This window comes from Saccoglossus kowalevskii, chromosome 9 (assembly GCF_978046115.1).
Source record: "Saccoglossus kowalevskii chromosome 9, keSacKowa6.1, whole genome shotgun sequence".
Lineage (NCBI taxonomy): Eukaryota > Metazoa > Hemichordata > Enteropneusta > Harrimaniidae > Saccoglossus > Saccoglossus kowalevskii.
Window position 1 is genome coordinate 38,502,139 of NC_140649.1, and position 12,743 is coordinate 38,514,881.

General features: G+C 34.2%; 1 protein-coding gene across 1 annotated transcript in view; it reads left to right on the forward strand.

The window, feature by feature from the left end:
* LOC102803312 (uncharacterized) overlaps positions 1–12,743 on the forward strand; it is a 46,246-nt gene that overhangs the window by 14,394 nt on the left and 19,109 nt on the right. The window contains exons 5-11 of the mRNA XM_085503502.1: positions 347–409; positions 1,697–1,758; positions 1,903–1,980; positions 4,720–4,847; positions 4,990–5,163; positions 7,652–7,754; positions 8,011–8,123. Coding sequence (XP_085359628.1) covers positions 347–409; positions 1,697–1,758; positions 1,903–1,980; positions 4,720–4,847; positions 4,990–5,163; positions 7,652–7,754; positions 8,011–8,123 — 721 coding nt within the window. The remainder of the gene's footprint in view (positions 1–346; positions 410–1,696; positions 1,759–1,902; positions 1,981–4,719; positions 4,848–4,989; positions 5,164–7,651; positions 7,755–8,010; positions 8,124–12,743) is intronic.

Below are 12,743 nucleotides of genomic sequence, written 5' to 3' on the forward strand. Positions count from 1 at the left end.
TTGGATTTATTGTATTTAGACTTACAATCTCTTTACATTTTTTCTTTTCTTAAAGAGATATTTTCGGTGAGGGGTGGGATGGGATGAATTTCTACAAAAAAATGGCACACCCCAAGTTGTTTAGATTAACATCCCAGTTAGCTACACCTCTGTATTTTCATTGCTTGGGTGTCAGTTAGCTGTTTTGCAAATTAGGAAGCAAATTTGAAAGCCATCCTGTAAAACTGCAGTTCCATGCGTATGTTTCACACTAAAAACTACTTTCATCTTGTTTTTATAACAGTTTAATCAAATGATTGAATTATATATTGTTTTTTTAGTTAGGTCATGTACTCTTTTCTTACAGATCGTATCCATGTCATAGATTGTCTTCCTAATGTATGGATATTGGATGGTAGACTCATAACTAGTAAGTTAGTTATTTCTCTTCTGAGTTACCAATAATACTTATTGAACATTTTATAATTTTGCCTGCATTGTAGAAGGCTATACAAAATAAAAATTTCCTCAATGTCATCATCTCTGTCTCTATCTGAAGTTCTTTTTTTTGTGGTTGCATTAAAATTGTATTTATGGCAAAACTTTTGGCCAAAAATTGAATTTATAGCGATGGCGTGTAATACTGATCTAAATCATATACATTATTTCTTGGTGATGTTGGTTATTGGCACGGTAAATATCTTGCAAATAACATAGTTGTAATAATAGTACATGTAATAGTAACATTATTTCCTGGTGATGTTGGTTATTGGCACGGTAAATATCTTGCAAATAACATAGTTGTAATAATAGTACATGTAATAGTAACATTATTTCCTGGTGATGTTGGTTATTGGCATGGTAAATATCTTGCAAATAACATAGTTGTAATAATAGTACATGTAATAGTAACATTATTTCCTGGTGATGTTGGTTATTGGCACGGTAAATATCTTGCAAATAACATAGTTGTAATAATAGTACATGTAATAGTAACATTATTTCCTGGTGATGTTGGTTATTGGCACGGTAAATATCTTGCAAATAACATAGTTGTAATAATAGTACATGTAATAGTAACATTATTTCCTGGTGATGTTGTTATTGGCACGGTAAATATCTTGCAAATAACATAGTTGTAATAATAGTACATGTAATAGTAACATTATTTCCTGGTGATGTTGGTTATTGGCACGGTAAATATCTTGCAAATAACATAGTTGTAATAATAGTACATGTAATAGTAACATTATTTCCTGGTGATGTTGGTTATTTGCATGGTAAATATCTTGCAAATAACATAGTTGTAATAATAGTACATGTAATAGTAACATTTTTCTGGCAATACAACTTAAAGAAATTCAATAAAATCGTTTTCAAACTAGGATACAATTTATCAGTGAGTCTTTTTTTTTTGGACATAAATAAAACATGTTGTAGTTATTGACAACCAGATACATTTCTTTCTAAATACCAAGATTTCAATTTTTATGTCACTTATTTGAATTCATTATTAAACAGACAAAAAAAAAACATGACATGTCCTTGAACAAATAGGCCACACATTTGAAAAGAATGCCACATTACCCATTTGAACAGTAATTTGTTTATCAAGACCTGTACCCATTTGTAATATATGTCTATTTAGTCCATAATTAACAAGTGAATTATAAAAGAATAAATGAAAATGTTGAAGTAAGATGTTCTGTTTTCACAGCTGCAGAGAGAATACAAGTTGAACATTTCTTTCAAGACTCTGCACTTACAGACCATCCTGTGGTAAGCAGACACACATCAAACTATTTATATTTAATATCACAATTCAGTTATTTTTGTAAATTAATCAATTCAAATAAAGTTTGTTCTGTCTAAATTTCTATTAAAGATATGTATTTATTTTATGATTGTTTTTTTATTTCACAGAGACATAAATTTTCTAAAGAACAATTTATTCCATCTTCAATGAAGAAAATAGAAGTAAATGGTATATTTGGTGCAAAAGTGAGTAAATATTACCCAGTTGTGACAAACTGCAGCTTTTATTTTAAAAGGGATTAAATACTACTACTTGCGTCAGTGGACCACTCACTCAACAGTGGACATTACATTCTGTCTTGACCACACATGGTATTAGCTTTGATTGCGTCAGTGGACGACTCACTCAACAGTGGACATTACATTCTGTCTTGACCACACATAGTATTAGGTTTGATTGCGTCAGTGGACCACTCACTCAACAGTGGACATTACATTCTGTCTTGACCACACATAGTATTAGGTTTGATTGCGTCAGTGGACAACTCATTCAACAGTGGACATTACATTCTGTCTTGACCACACATGGTATTAGGTTTGATTGCGTCAGTGGACGACTCACTCAACAGTGGACATTACATTCTGTCTTGACCACACATAGTATTAGGTTTGATTGCGTCAGTGGACCACTCACTCAACAGTGGACATTACATTCTGTCTTGACCACACATAGTATTAGGTTTGATTGCGTCAGTGGACAACTCATTCAACAGTGGACATTACATTCTGTCTTGACCACACATGGTATTAGCTTTGATTGCGTCAGTGGACGACTCACTCAACAGTGGACATTACATTCTGTCTTGACCACACATAGTATTAGGTTTGATTGCGTCAGTGGACCACTCACTCAACAGTGGACATTACATTCTGTCTTGACCACACATAGTATTAGGTTTGATTGCGTCAGTGGACAACTCATTCAACAGTGGACATTACATTCTGTCTTGACCACACATGGTATTAGGTTTGATTGCGTCAGTGGACGACTCACTCAACAGTGGACATTACATTCTGTCTTGACCACACATAGTATTAGGTTTGATTGCGTCAGTGGACCACTCACTCAACAGTGGACATTACATTCTGTCTTGACCACACATAGTATTATGTTTGATTGCATCAGTGGACGAATCATTCAACAGTGGACATTACATTCTGTCTTGACCGCACATGGTATTAGGTTTGATTGCGTCAGTGGACCACTCACTCAACAGTGGACATTACATTCTGTCTTGACCACACATGGTATTAGCTTTGATTGCGTCAGTGGACGAATCATTCAACAGTGGACATTACATTCTGTCTTGACCGCACATGGTATTAGGTTTGATTGCGTCAGTGGACCACTCACTCAACAGTGGACATTACATTCTGTCTTGACCACACATGGTATTAGGTTTGATTGCGTCAGTGGACGAATCATTCAACAGTGGACATTACATTCTGTCTTGACCGCGCATGGTATTAGGTTTGATTGCGTCAGTGGAGACTCATTCAGCTGTGGACATTTCATTTTGTATTGATCACACATGTTACTAGGCTTGACCATGATTGTCACAGGGTGCTAGTTGGGTTGAGCTAAGGTTTCAAATTGTCCCAAACAAATGACACCCATAACACCCCTGTGAACTGGGTCCTTTAATAATTCGAAACTTAAGACAGTTGTATAATTTATATGCGACATAAACAACAAGTACACGCTACATGAGTAAGGTTTAAACAACGTACTTTATTCCACACACCTAAAAGATGGGCAGGAAATGCCTGACCCGTTACAAGGGGTAGTGGGGTGCACGTTGTGTTGTTACACAAAAAATATAACACTAGAAATATAATTCAGTAATAATATTGTAATATTTCCACACGGGAAAAGGGTAGGCAAGAAATGCCAAACCCTCTATAAAGGGGTTGTGGATTACGTTATACTATTACGGGGAAATGCCTAAATCGATAATGTAAATAATTGTCTAACATACAATCTTGCATGCATGCATAAAACTAAGAGACAAACGTACATAACAAACAACGGACGCAAATAATATACTGGCGATCGGACACAGCCCTACCTACATACAGTTTCTTCAAACTAGATGAAAACGGGTCTTTGCGTGATTACGGTGTATTTTCCAGCGAGTCTCTGCTAACGGTGGCGACGACGGTAATTACAAAACGCAGTCAGAAGCACTGTAGTCGTAGAATACACGCTGCACACTCAGTTGAGCACGATACCAATCAATTACAGAGTTTATCTGTCCAATATTCGTAACTTGTAGAAGGAGAGTGGTCCGGGTGGATTCCCTTGCACCGCAGTACACCTCCGTAGCCAGTAACATAAATTAGAAGGCGCATCCAGTTCAGAACCAAAATCGGGAATGTCATTCACTGGCGAGTTTCCCCACTCGTTAACTGCAGTAGGCCGGAATTGGCCAATAGAATTATCTTTATGATGCACATTCCGTAGATCACAATACATTAATTTGTATGACAATACACAGTGTATTGTTCTAACGTTACTTGCAAACGCGTGATTAGTAGACACGTAAAAAATGGTATACTGCCAGCAACGGTGAACCGACGTCCTCCAGAATAGATCACAAACTCCCATGATGCAATATTATTCAATGGCTTACTGTGGTACCTACAAGATCGGACATCCACATTTGATCACATGAACGTTCAGATCGGGTTCTATCAAAGTCCGCTTCCCTAGTGCTGACTAAAAGAAACATCTTGCCACTCTATATTTAACAATTATCTATCGCCAAAAACAACATTGCCTATCTATCGCCGTAAGACAAACACAAAACACCACCATCACGACATACAACATAAACATGATTTAATGTTTGACATTCGTGACAATGATGAACTAGTTAATTTACTATTGTTTACTTACTAAAGTTGTTGTGGTTTGTATTCCAGACAACCCATTTAATGACACGTTTTCCAAGTAGTGGTGCTAAAAATATAGAAACTGATCACAGGCGTTTAAAATACTTAGCATATAATCTGGAATCTGATCTGATATTGGAATCACAACACAGAAAAATGTAAGTAATTGTTAAAGTACATGGTTCATTTAATACAATGTGTAGTCTTGAATGTATGATTTGTTCAAGTAAATCAATGTCAAATCTAATTTCAATATATCATTCATGACCAGTAACATCATCACTTATTGTTTTGTTTCAGGGATCCTAGGTTGACATTAACACAGACATTCTTAGAAGATCTTATTGACGTACGTCGTGTTGAGCGGGAGCAGTGCAATATGCTTTTATTACTTTTAGTGGCTTCATTAGAGTTTGCTATTCCAACATATTTGATGAAAGAAACTCTAGATGCTGCCAAACTTGGCTCTTTGGGGTAAGCTGACAATTTTTACAAAACTAAGTTAATTGCGACAATTCGACATCTAACATAATTAACTACTTGTAGGAAAATGAAATGGTTCCAATGATAACATATTTCACATTATGGTCCAATGTTAACATATTTCACATAATGGTTCCAATGATAACATATTTCACATTATGGTCCAATGTTAACATATTTCACATAATGGTTCCAATGATAACATATTTCACATTATGGTTCAATGATCACATTTTACATAACGTTCTCAATTATCACATATTTCACATAATGGTCTCAATTATTACTTATTTCACATAATGGTCCCACTGATCACTTATTTCACATTATAGTTCAATGACCACATTTTACGTAACGGTCTCAATTATCACATATTTCACACAATGGTTCCAATGATAACATATTTCACATAATGTTTCCAATGATCACATATTTCACATAATGGTTCCAATGATCAGATATTTCACATAATGGTTCCAATGATCACATATTCCACATGTTTCCAATGATAACACATTTCACATACTGGTTCCAATGATCACATATTTCACATAATGATCTTTATTATCACTTAGTTATATAAAAGTCCTAATGATCATGTATGGTATTTCACATAATGTTCTTAATGATCACTTATTTCACATAATGTTCCTAATGATCACTTATTTCACATAATGTTCCTAATGATCACTTATTTCACATAATGTTCCTAATGATCACTTATTTCACATGTTCTTAATGATCACTTATTTCACATAATGTTCTTAATGATCACTTATTTCACATAATGTTCCTAATGATCACTTGTTTCACATAATGTTCCTAATAATCACTTATTTCACATAATGTTCCTAATGATCACTTATTTCACATAATGTTCCTAATGATCACTTATTTCACATAATGTTCCTAATGATCACTTATTTCACATAATGTTCCTAATGATCACTTATTTCACATAATGTTCCTAATGATCACTTATTTCACATAATATTCTTAATGATCACTTATTTCACATAATGTTCTTAATGATCACTTATTTCACATAATGTTCCTAATGATCACTTATTTCACATAATGTTCCTAATGATCACTTATTTCACATAATGTTCCTAATGATCACTTATTTCACATAATGTTCCTAATGATCACTTATTTCACATAATGTTCCTAATGATCACTTATTTCACATAATGTTCCTAATGATCACTTATTTCACATAATGTTCCTAATGATCACTTATTTCACATGTTCCTAATGATCACTTATTTCACATAATGTTCTTAATGATCACTTATTTCACATAATGTTCCTAATGATCACTTATTTCACATAATGTTCCTAATGATCACTTATTTCACATAATGTTCCTAATGATCACTTATTTCACATAATGTTCCTAATGATCACTTATTTCACATAATGTTCTTAATGATCACTTATTTCACATGATGTTCCTAATGATCACTTATTTCACATGATGTTCCTAATGATCACTTATTTCACATAATGTTCCTAATGATCACTTATTTCACATAATGTTCCTAATGATCACTTATTTCACATAATGTTCCTAATGATCACTTATTTCACATAATGTTCTTAATGATCACTTATTTCACATGATGTTCCCAATGATCACTTATTTCACATAATGTTCCTAATGATCACTTATTTCACATAATGTTCCTAATGATCACTTATTTCACATGTTCTTAATGATCACTTATTTCACATAATGTTCCTAATGATCACTTATTTCACATAATGTTCCTAATGATCACTTATTTCACATAATGTTCTTAATGATCACTTATTTCACATAATGTTCCTAATGATCACTTATTTCACATAATGTTCTTAATGCTCACTTATTTCACATAATGTTCTTAATGATCACTTATTTCACATGATGTTCCTAATGATCACTTATTTCACATGATGTTCCTAATGATCACTTATTTCACATAATGTTCCTAATGATCACTTATTTCACATAATGTTCCTAATGATCACTTATTTCACATAATGTTCCTAATGATCACTTATTTCACATAATGTTCTTAATGATCACTTATTTCACATGATGTTCCCAATGATCACTTATTTCACATAATGTTCCTAATGATCACTTATTTCACATAATGTTCCTAATGATCACTTATTTCACATGTTCTTAATGATCACTTATTTCACATAATGTTCCTAATGATCACTTATTTCACATAATGTTCCTAATGATCACTTATTTCACATAATGTTCTTAATGATCACTTATTTCACATAATGTTCCTAATGATCACTTATTTCACATAATGTTCTTAATGCTCACTTATTTCACATAATGTTCTTAATGATCACTTATTTCACATAATGTTCCTAATGATCACTTATTTCACATAATGAAACAGATAGTGCAACTAGCAGGCATGCACCTGTTTCCATCAGAGGCATTTACATTTCTAATAATCTATCTCAGGTATGTTCCATGCATAGAGCTGTTTCTTTTGAATCGACAAGAAAGATGTCTAATATCTTCTCTACTACTTAGTGCTGTGAAAGTGGACAGAGATGAGAAAGAGGTATGTTTTTTGAATAGCACATATCTAGCACTGTTGCAGATATATATTCAACCAGTGTTTGATTGAAGACATTGCACACTTGATCTGATCAACTTTATTAAACCTCATTAAAAATGTACAACCATCATATCTCAAGCACTATTTCAGATATAGACATTTAACCAGTGCTTTTAATAAAGATGTCAGGGGATCTGATTGCTTTCTTGTTTTTTAATGAGAAAATTGATGTCACTGAAAAGATTTCTATTTTACATAGGATGGTGGTTTGTATGACAGATTGTATCTGTGTTTGTATTACACTGTATCTGAATTGAATAAAAGACAACAGCGAGAACTGCAACATCTGAAGAAAACCTCTGTCAATCCAATGTAAGTATATCTGAGCAGATTATTATATTGCCATCTATAGTGGCAGCTACTTGATTAGTTTATCGAAGGCACTGTTGTCAGTTCCATTTAAGACCATTTTCCCAGAAGTCTAAGATACAGCATTTTGCATGTGTGGACATAACGGATATGGGGTGTAAGAAAACATGTACATGTGATATTGTACTTGTTGATGTACCAATTGATGTCATAAAACTCAATTTTTACCGAATATTAGGAGACTGACATGTTTGTACTTGTCTCTATGTCAAAAGCAGGCGTCTTTCTGCAGCCCAGTTTTCCTAGTTTTGAGAAAGTGGTCTATTGCATGTGTGCAAAGTTCTGCCTCTGTTGGATGAGACTTGTAGAGTGATATTTTAATTGTGATAGAAGATGCATGTTTAAATCTACCCCATATTTGATGTAAAACAGGCCTTGAATGATAAGACATTTTATTTGTCTTTCTTTTAATGCAGGTAATACTGTAAGGGGAAATAATCACTGAGATATTCACTAAGTTTAAAATCCACTTTGTGATGGTAACAGTATATTCTATTGTTAACTTTGCATATTCACTAGGTTTTAGTTTAGTACATTTATTCTTAACTATCAGCAAAATAATGCAAAAGTAAAAAATAGTGAATAATTAAGCCCAAGACAGTATTGCAGGAGATAATATTAGGGTGTACAATCTATACAGTGCATGTCTTCATGAATTCATTTCCAGCATATTATTATTTGACAGTAGATCGGTAGATTAAAAATGATGAAAATACACAGCATCTATTGGTAAAAACACTTTGAGTTGATTCTTGCATGATGCATGGTTTGATATGCATACTGGTTTGTCTTGCATGGCCTTTTTTTATATGTTACATTGCACTATATTTTCTACTTGTAATGTTGATGGGAAATATTGAACTTGAATTCCACATTTAACACTATCTGAGCAATGGTGTAAAAAAATGATGTAAGTGAAAGGCCACAAACAAAGTTGGTTGTTTTGACATAGCAGTGGTGGCTGAAATGTAGTAGTGTTAGTCACTTTGACATATCAGTGGTGGCTGAAATGTAGCAGTGTTGGTCACTTTGACATATCAGTGGTGGCTGAAATGTAGCAGTGTTGATCACTTTGACATAGCAATGGTGGCTGAAATGTAGCAGTGTTGGTCACTTTGACATAGCAATGGTGGCTGAAATGTAGCAGTGTTGGTCACTTTGACATAGCAATGGTGGCTGAAATGTAGCAGTGTTGGTCACTTTGATATAGCAATGGTGGCTGAAATGTAGCAGTGTTGGTCACTTTGACATAGCAATGGTGGCTAAAATGTAGCAGTGTTGGTCACTTTGACATAGCAATGGTGGCTGAAATGTAGTAGTGTTAGTCACTTTGACATATCAGTGGTGGCTGAAATGTAGCAGTGTTGGTCACTTTGACATAGCAGTGGTGGCTGAAATGTAGCAGTGTTGGTCACTTTGACATAGCAATGGTGGCTGAAATGTAGCAGTGTTGGTCACTTTGACATAGCAGTGGTAGCTGAAATGTAGCAGTATTGGTCACTTTGACATAGCAATGGTGGCTGAAATGTAGCAGTGTTGGTCACTTTGACATAGCAATGGTGGCTGAAATGTAGCAGTGTTGGTCACTTTGACATAGCAATGGTGGCTGAAATGTAGCAGTGTTGGTCACTTTGATATAGCAATGGTGGCTGAAATGTAGCAGTGTTGGTCACTTTGACATAGCAATGGTGGCTGAAATGTAGCAGTGTTGGTCACTTTGACATAGCAATGGTGGCTGAAATGTAGCAGTGTTGGTCACTTTGACATAGCAATGGTGGCTGAAATGTAGCAGTGTTGGTCACTTTGACATAGCAATGGTGGCTGAAATGTAGTAGTGTTAGTCACTTTGATATATCAGTGGTGGCTGAAATGTAGCAGTGTTGGTCACTTTGACATAGCAGTGGTGGCTGAAATGTAGCAGTGTTGGTCACTTTGACATAGCAATGGTGGCTGAAATGTAGCAGTGTTGGTCACTTTGACATAGCAGTGGTAGCTGAAATGTAGCAGTGTTGGTCACTTTGACATATCAGTGGTGGCTAAAATGTAGCAGTGTTAGTCACTTTGACATATCAGTTGTGGCTGAAATTTAGCAGTGTTGGTCACTTTGACATAGCAATGGTGGCTGAAATGTAGCAGTGTTGGTCACTTTGACATAGCAGTGGTGGCTGAAATGTAACAGTGTTGGTCACTTTGACATATCAGTGGTGGCTGAAATGTAGCAGTGTTGGTCACTTTGACATAGCAGTGGTGGCTGAAATGTAGCAGTGTTGGTCACGTTGACATATCAGTGGTGGCTGAAATGTAGCAGTGTTGGTCACTTTGACATAGCAGTGGTGGCTGAAATGTAGCAGTGTTGGTCACTTTGACATAGCAGTGGTGGCTGAAATGTAGCAGTGTTGGTCACTTTGTCATAGGAGTGGTGGCTGAAATGTAGCAGTGTTGGTCACTTTGCCATAGGAGTGGTAGCTGAAATGTAGCAGTGTTGGTCACTTTGTCATAGGAGTGGTGGCTGAAATGTAGCAGTGTTGGTCACTTTATCATAGGAGTGGTGGCTGAAATGTAGCAGTGTTGGTCACTTTATCATAGGAGTGTTGGCTGATGATGATTTGTTATGAAATAATTATGTAGTGTCTGTGTAGTGAGAGATTTGCATGTTGTTGAGTGTTTTCATTTAGCATTGTAGCATGTTTTCAATATAGTGCCTTTAATATATGTATTTATCATTATATACTTACAAGTGAAATTCTACGGGACATTAAATATTATGAAAACACATTTTTGATTGGAATTGAGAGGTAAGACAATCTAGCAGCCAATAGAAAGCATGATGTTAAATAATGCACGTAATATGTGGTCAATATTTATAATTACAACCTCATTTGTTAATTCCACATATTCCTGATAAATTATTCATCTTGCACTGGATTGGGAATCTAAATAGCCAGTTTGTTCTTATATTTCATAATAGACAACCAGACATCTAATAATATGATGGACTATTTCATAATAGACAACCAGACATCCAATAATATGATGGACTATTTCATAATAGACAACCAGACATCTAATAATATGATGGACTATTTCATAATAGACAACCAGACATCTAATAATATGATAGACTATTTCATAATAGACAACCAGACATCTAATAATATGATGGACTATTTCATAATAGACAACCAGACATCCAATAATATGATGGACTATTTCATAATAGACAACCAGACATCTAATAATATGATGGACTATTTCATAATAGACAACCAGACATCTAATAATATGATGGACTATTTCATAATAGACAACCAGACATCCAATAATATGATGTGATGGACTATTTCATAATAGACAAGCAGACATCTAATAATATGATGGACTATTTCATAATAGACAAGCAGACATCTAATAATATGATGGACTATTTCATAATAGACAAGCAGACATCTAATAATATGATGGACTATTTCATAATAGACAAGCAGACATCTAATAATATGATGGACTATTTCATAATAGACTACCAGACATCTAATAATATGATGGACTATTTCATAATAGACAACCAGACATCTAATAATATGATGGACTATTTCATAATAGACAACCAGACATCTAATAATATGATGGACTATTTCATAATAGACAACATCTAATCATTATTACAACTCTTGAGTACATCATAGTATACTTGATGGAATACAACCTGTATGATAGTTGTTATGTCAACAACAATAAGAAATTTGCACATTATTAGAATTTGTTTTGCAAAGTGCTCATAGTCATATACTGTTGCTGTGAAGGTGACTTGAGACAACTCAACCACTTTATAAGAATTAAATCTTGGTATACAAAAGTCAGTGTCAGATTGTACTAAATCTAAAAACCCATGATGTGTCAACTTAATATTATTCCAGAGTCTAGTCAAGAATAAATAGTTCATATAAGTAGTTCAAATTTGTGGTTTCTCATCTGACTATTTAGTGTTACGTAATTGAAATCATTCAGAGTTGCACAGTTTATTTTCATTTCCATGCACAGTGAATCAAAATCTAGTGAAAATCTTAGAGTTACTCTAAAAGAATTTCATGATATCCATAAGTACACAACATTATATGAATGAACCTAACCTCAATGTGGTGTTTCATTCAATGTGATTAAGGATTTATAAGATATTTATAATGTGAAGAACTGAGATGATAACAGTAGTCTGTTGATTGACATGGTCATCTATGTTTGATTGAGACGGTCATCTATGTTTGATTGACATGGTCATCTATGTTTGATTGAGACGGTCATCTATGTTTGATTGACATGGTCATCTATGTTTGATTGACATGGTCATCTATGTTTGATTGACATGGTCATCTATGTTTGATTGACATGGTCATCTATGTTTGATTGACATGGCCATCTATGTTTGAATGACATGGCCATCTATGTTTGAATGACATGGCCATCTATGTTTGATTGACATGGCCATCTATGTTTGATTGACATGGTCATCTATGTTTGATTGACATGGTCATCTATGTTTGATTGAGATGGTCATCTATGTTTGAT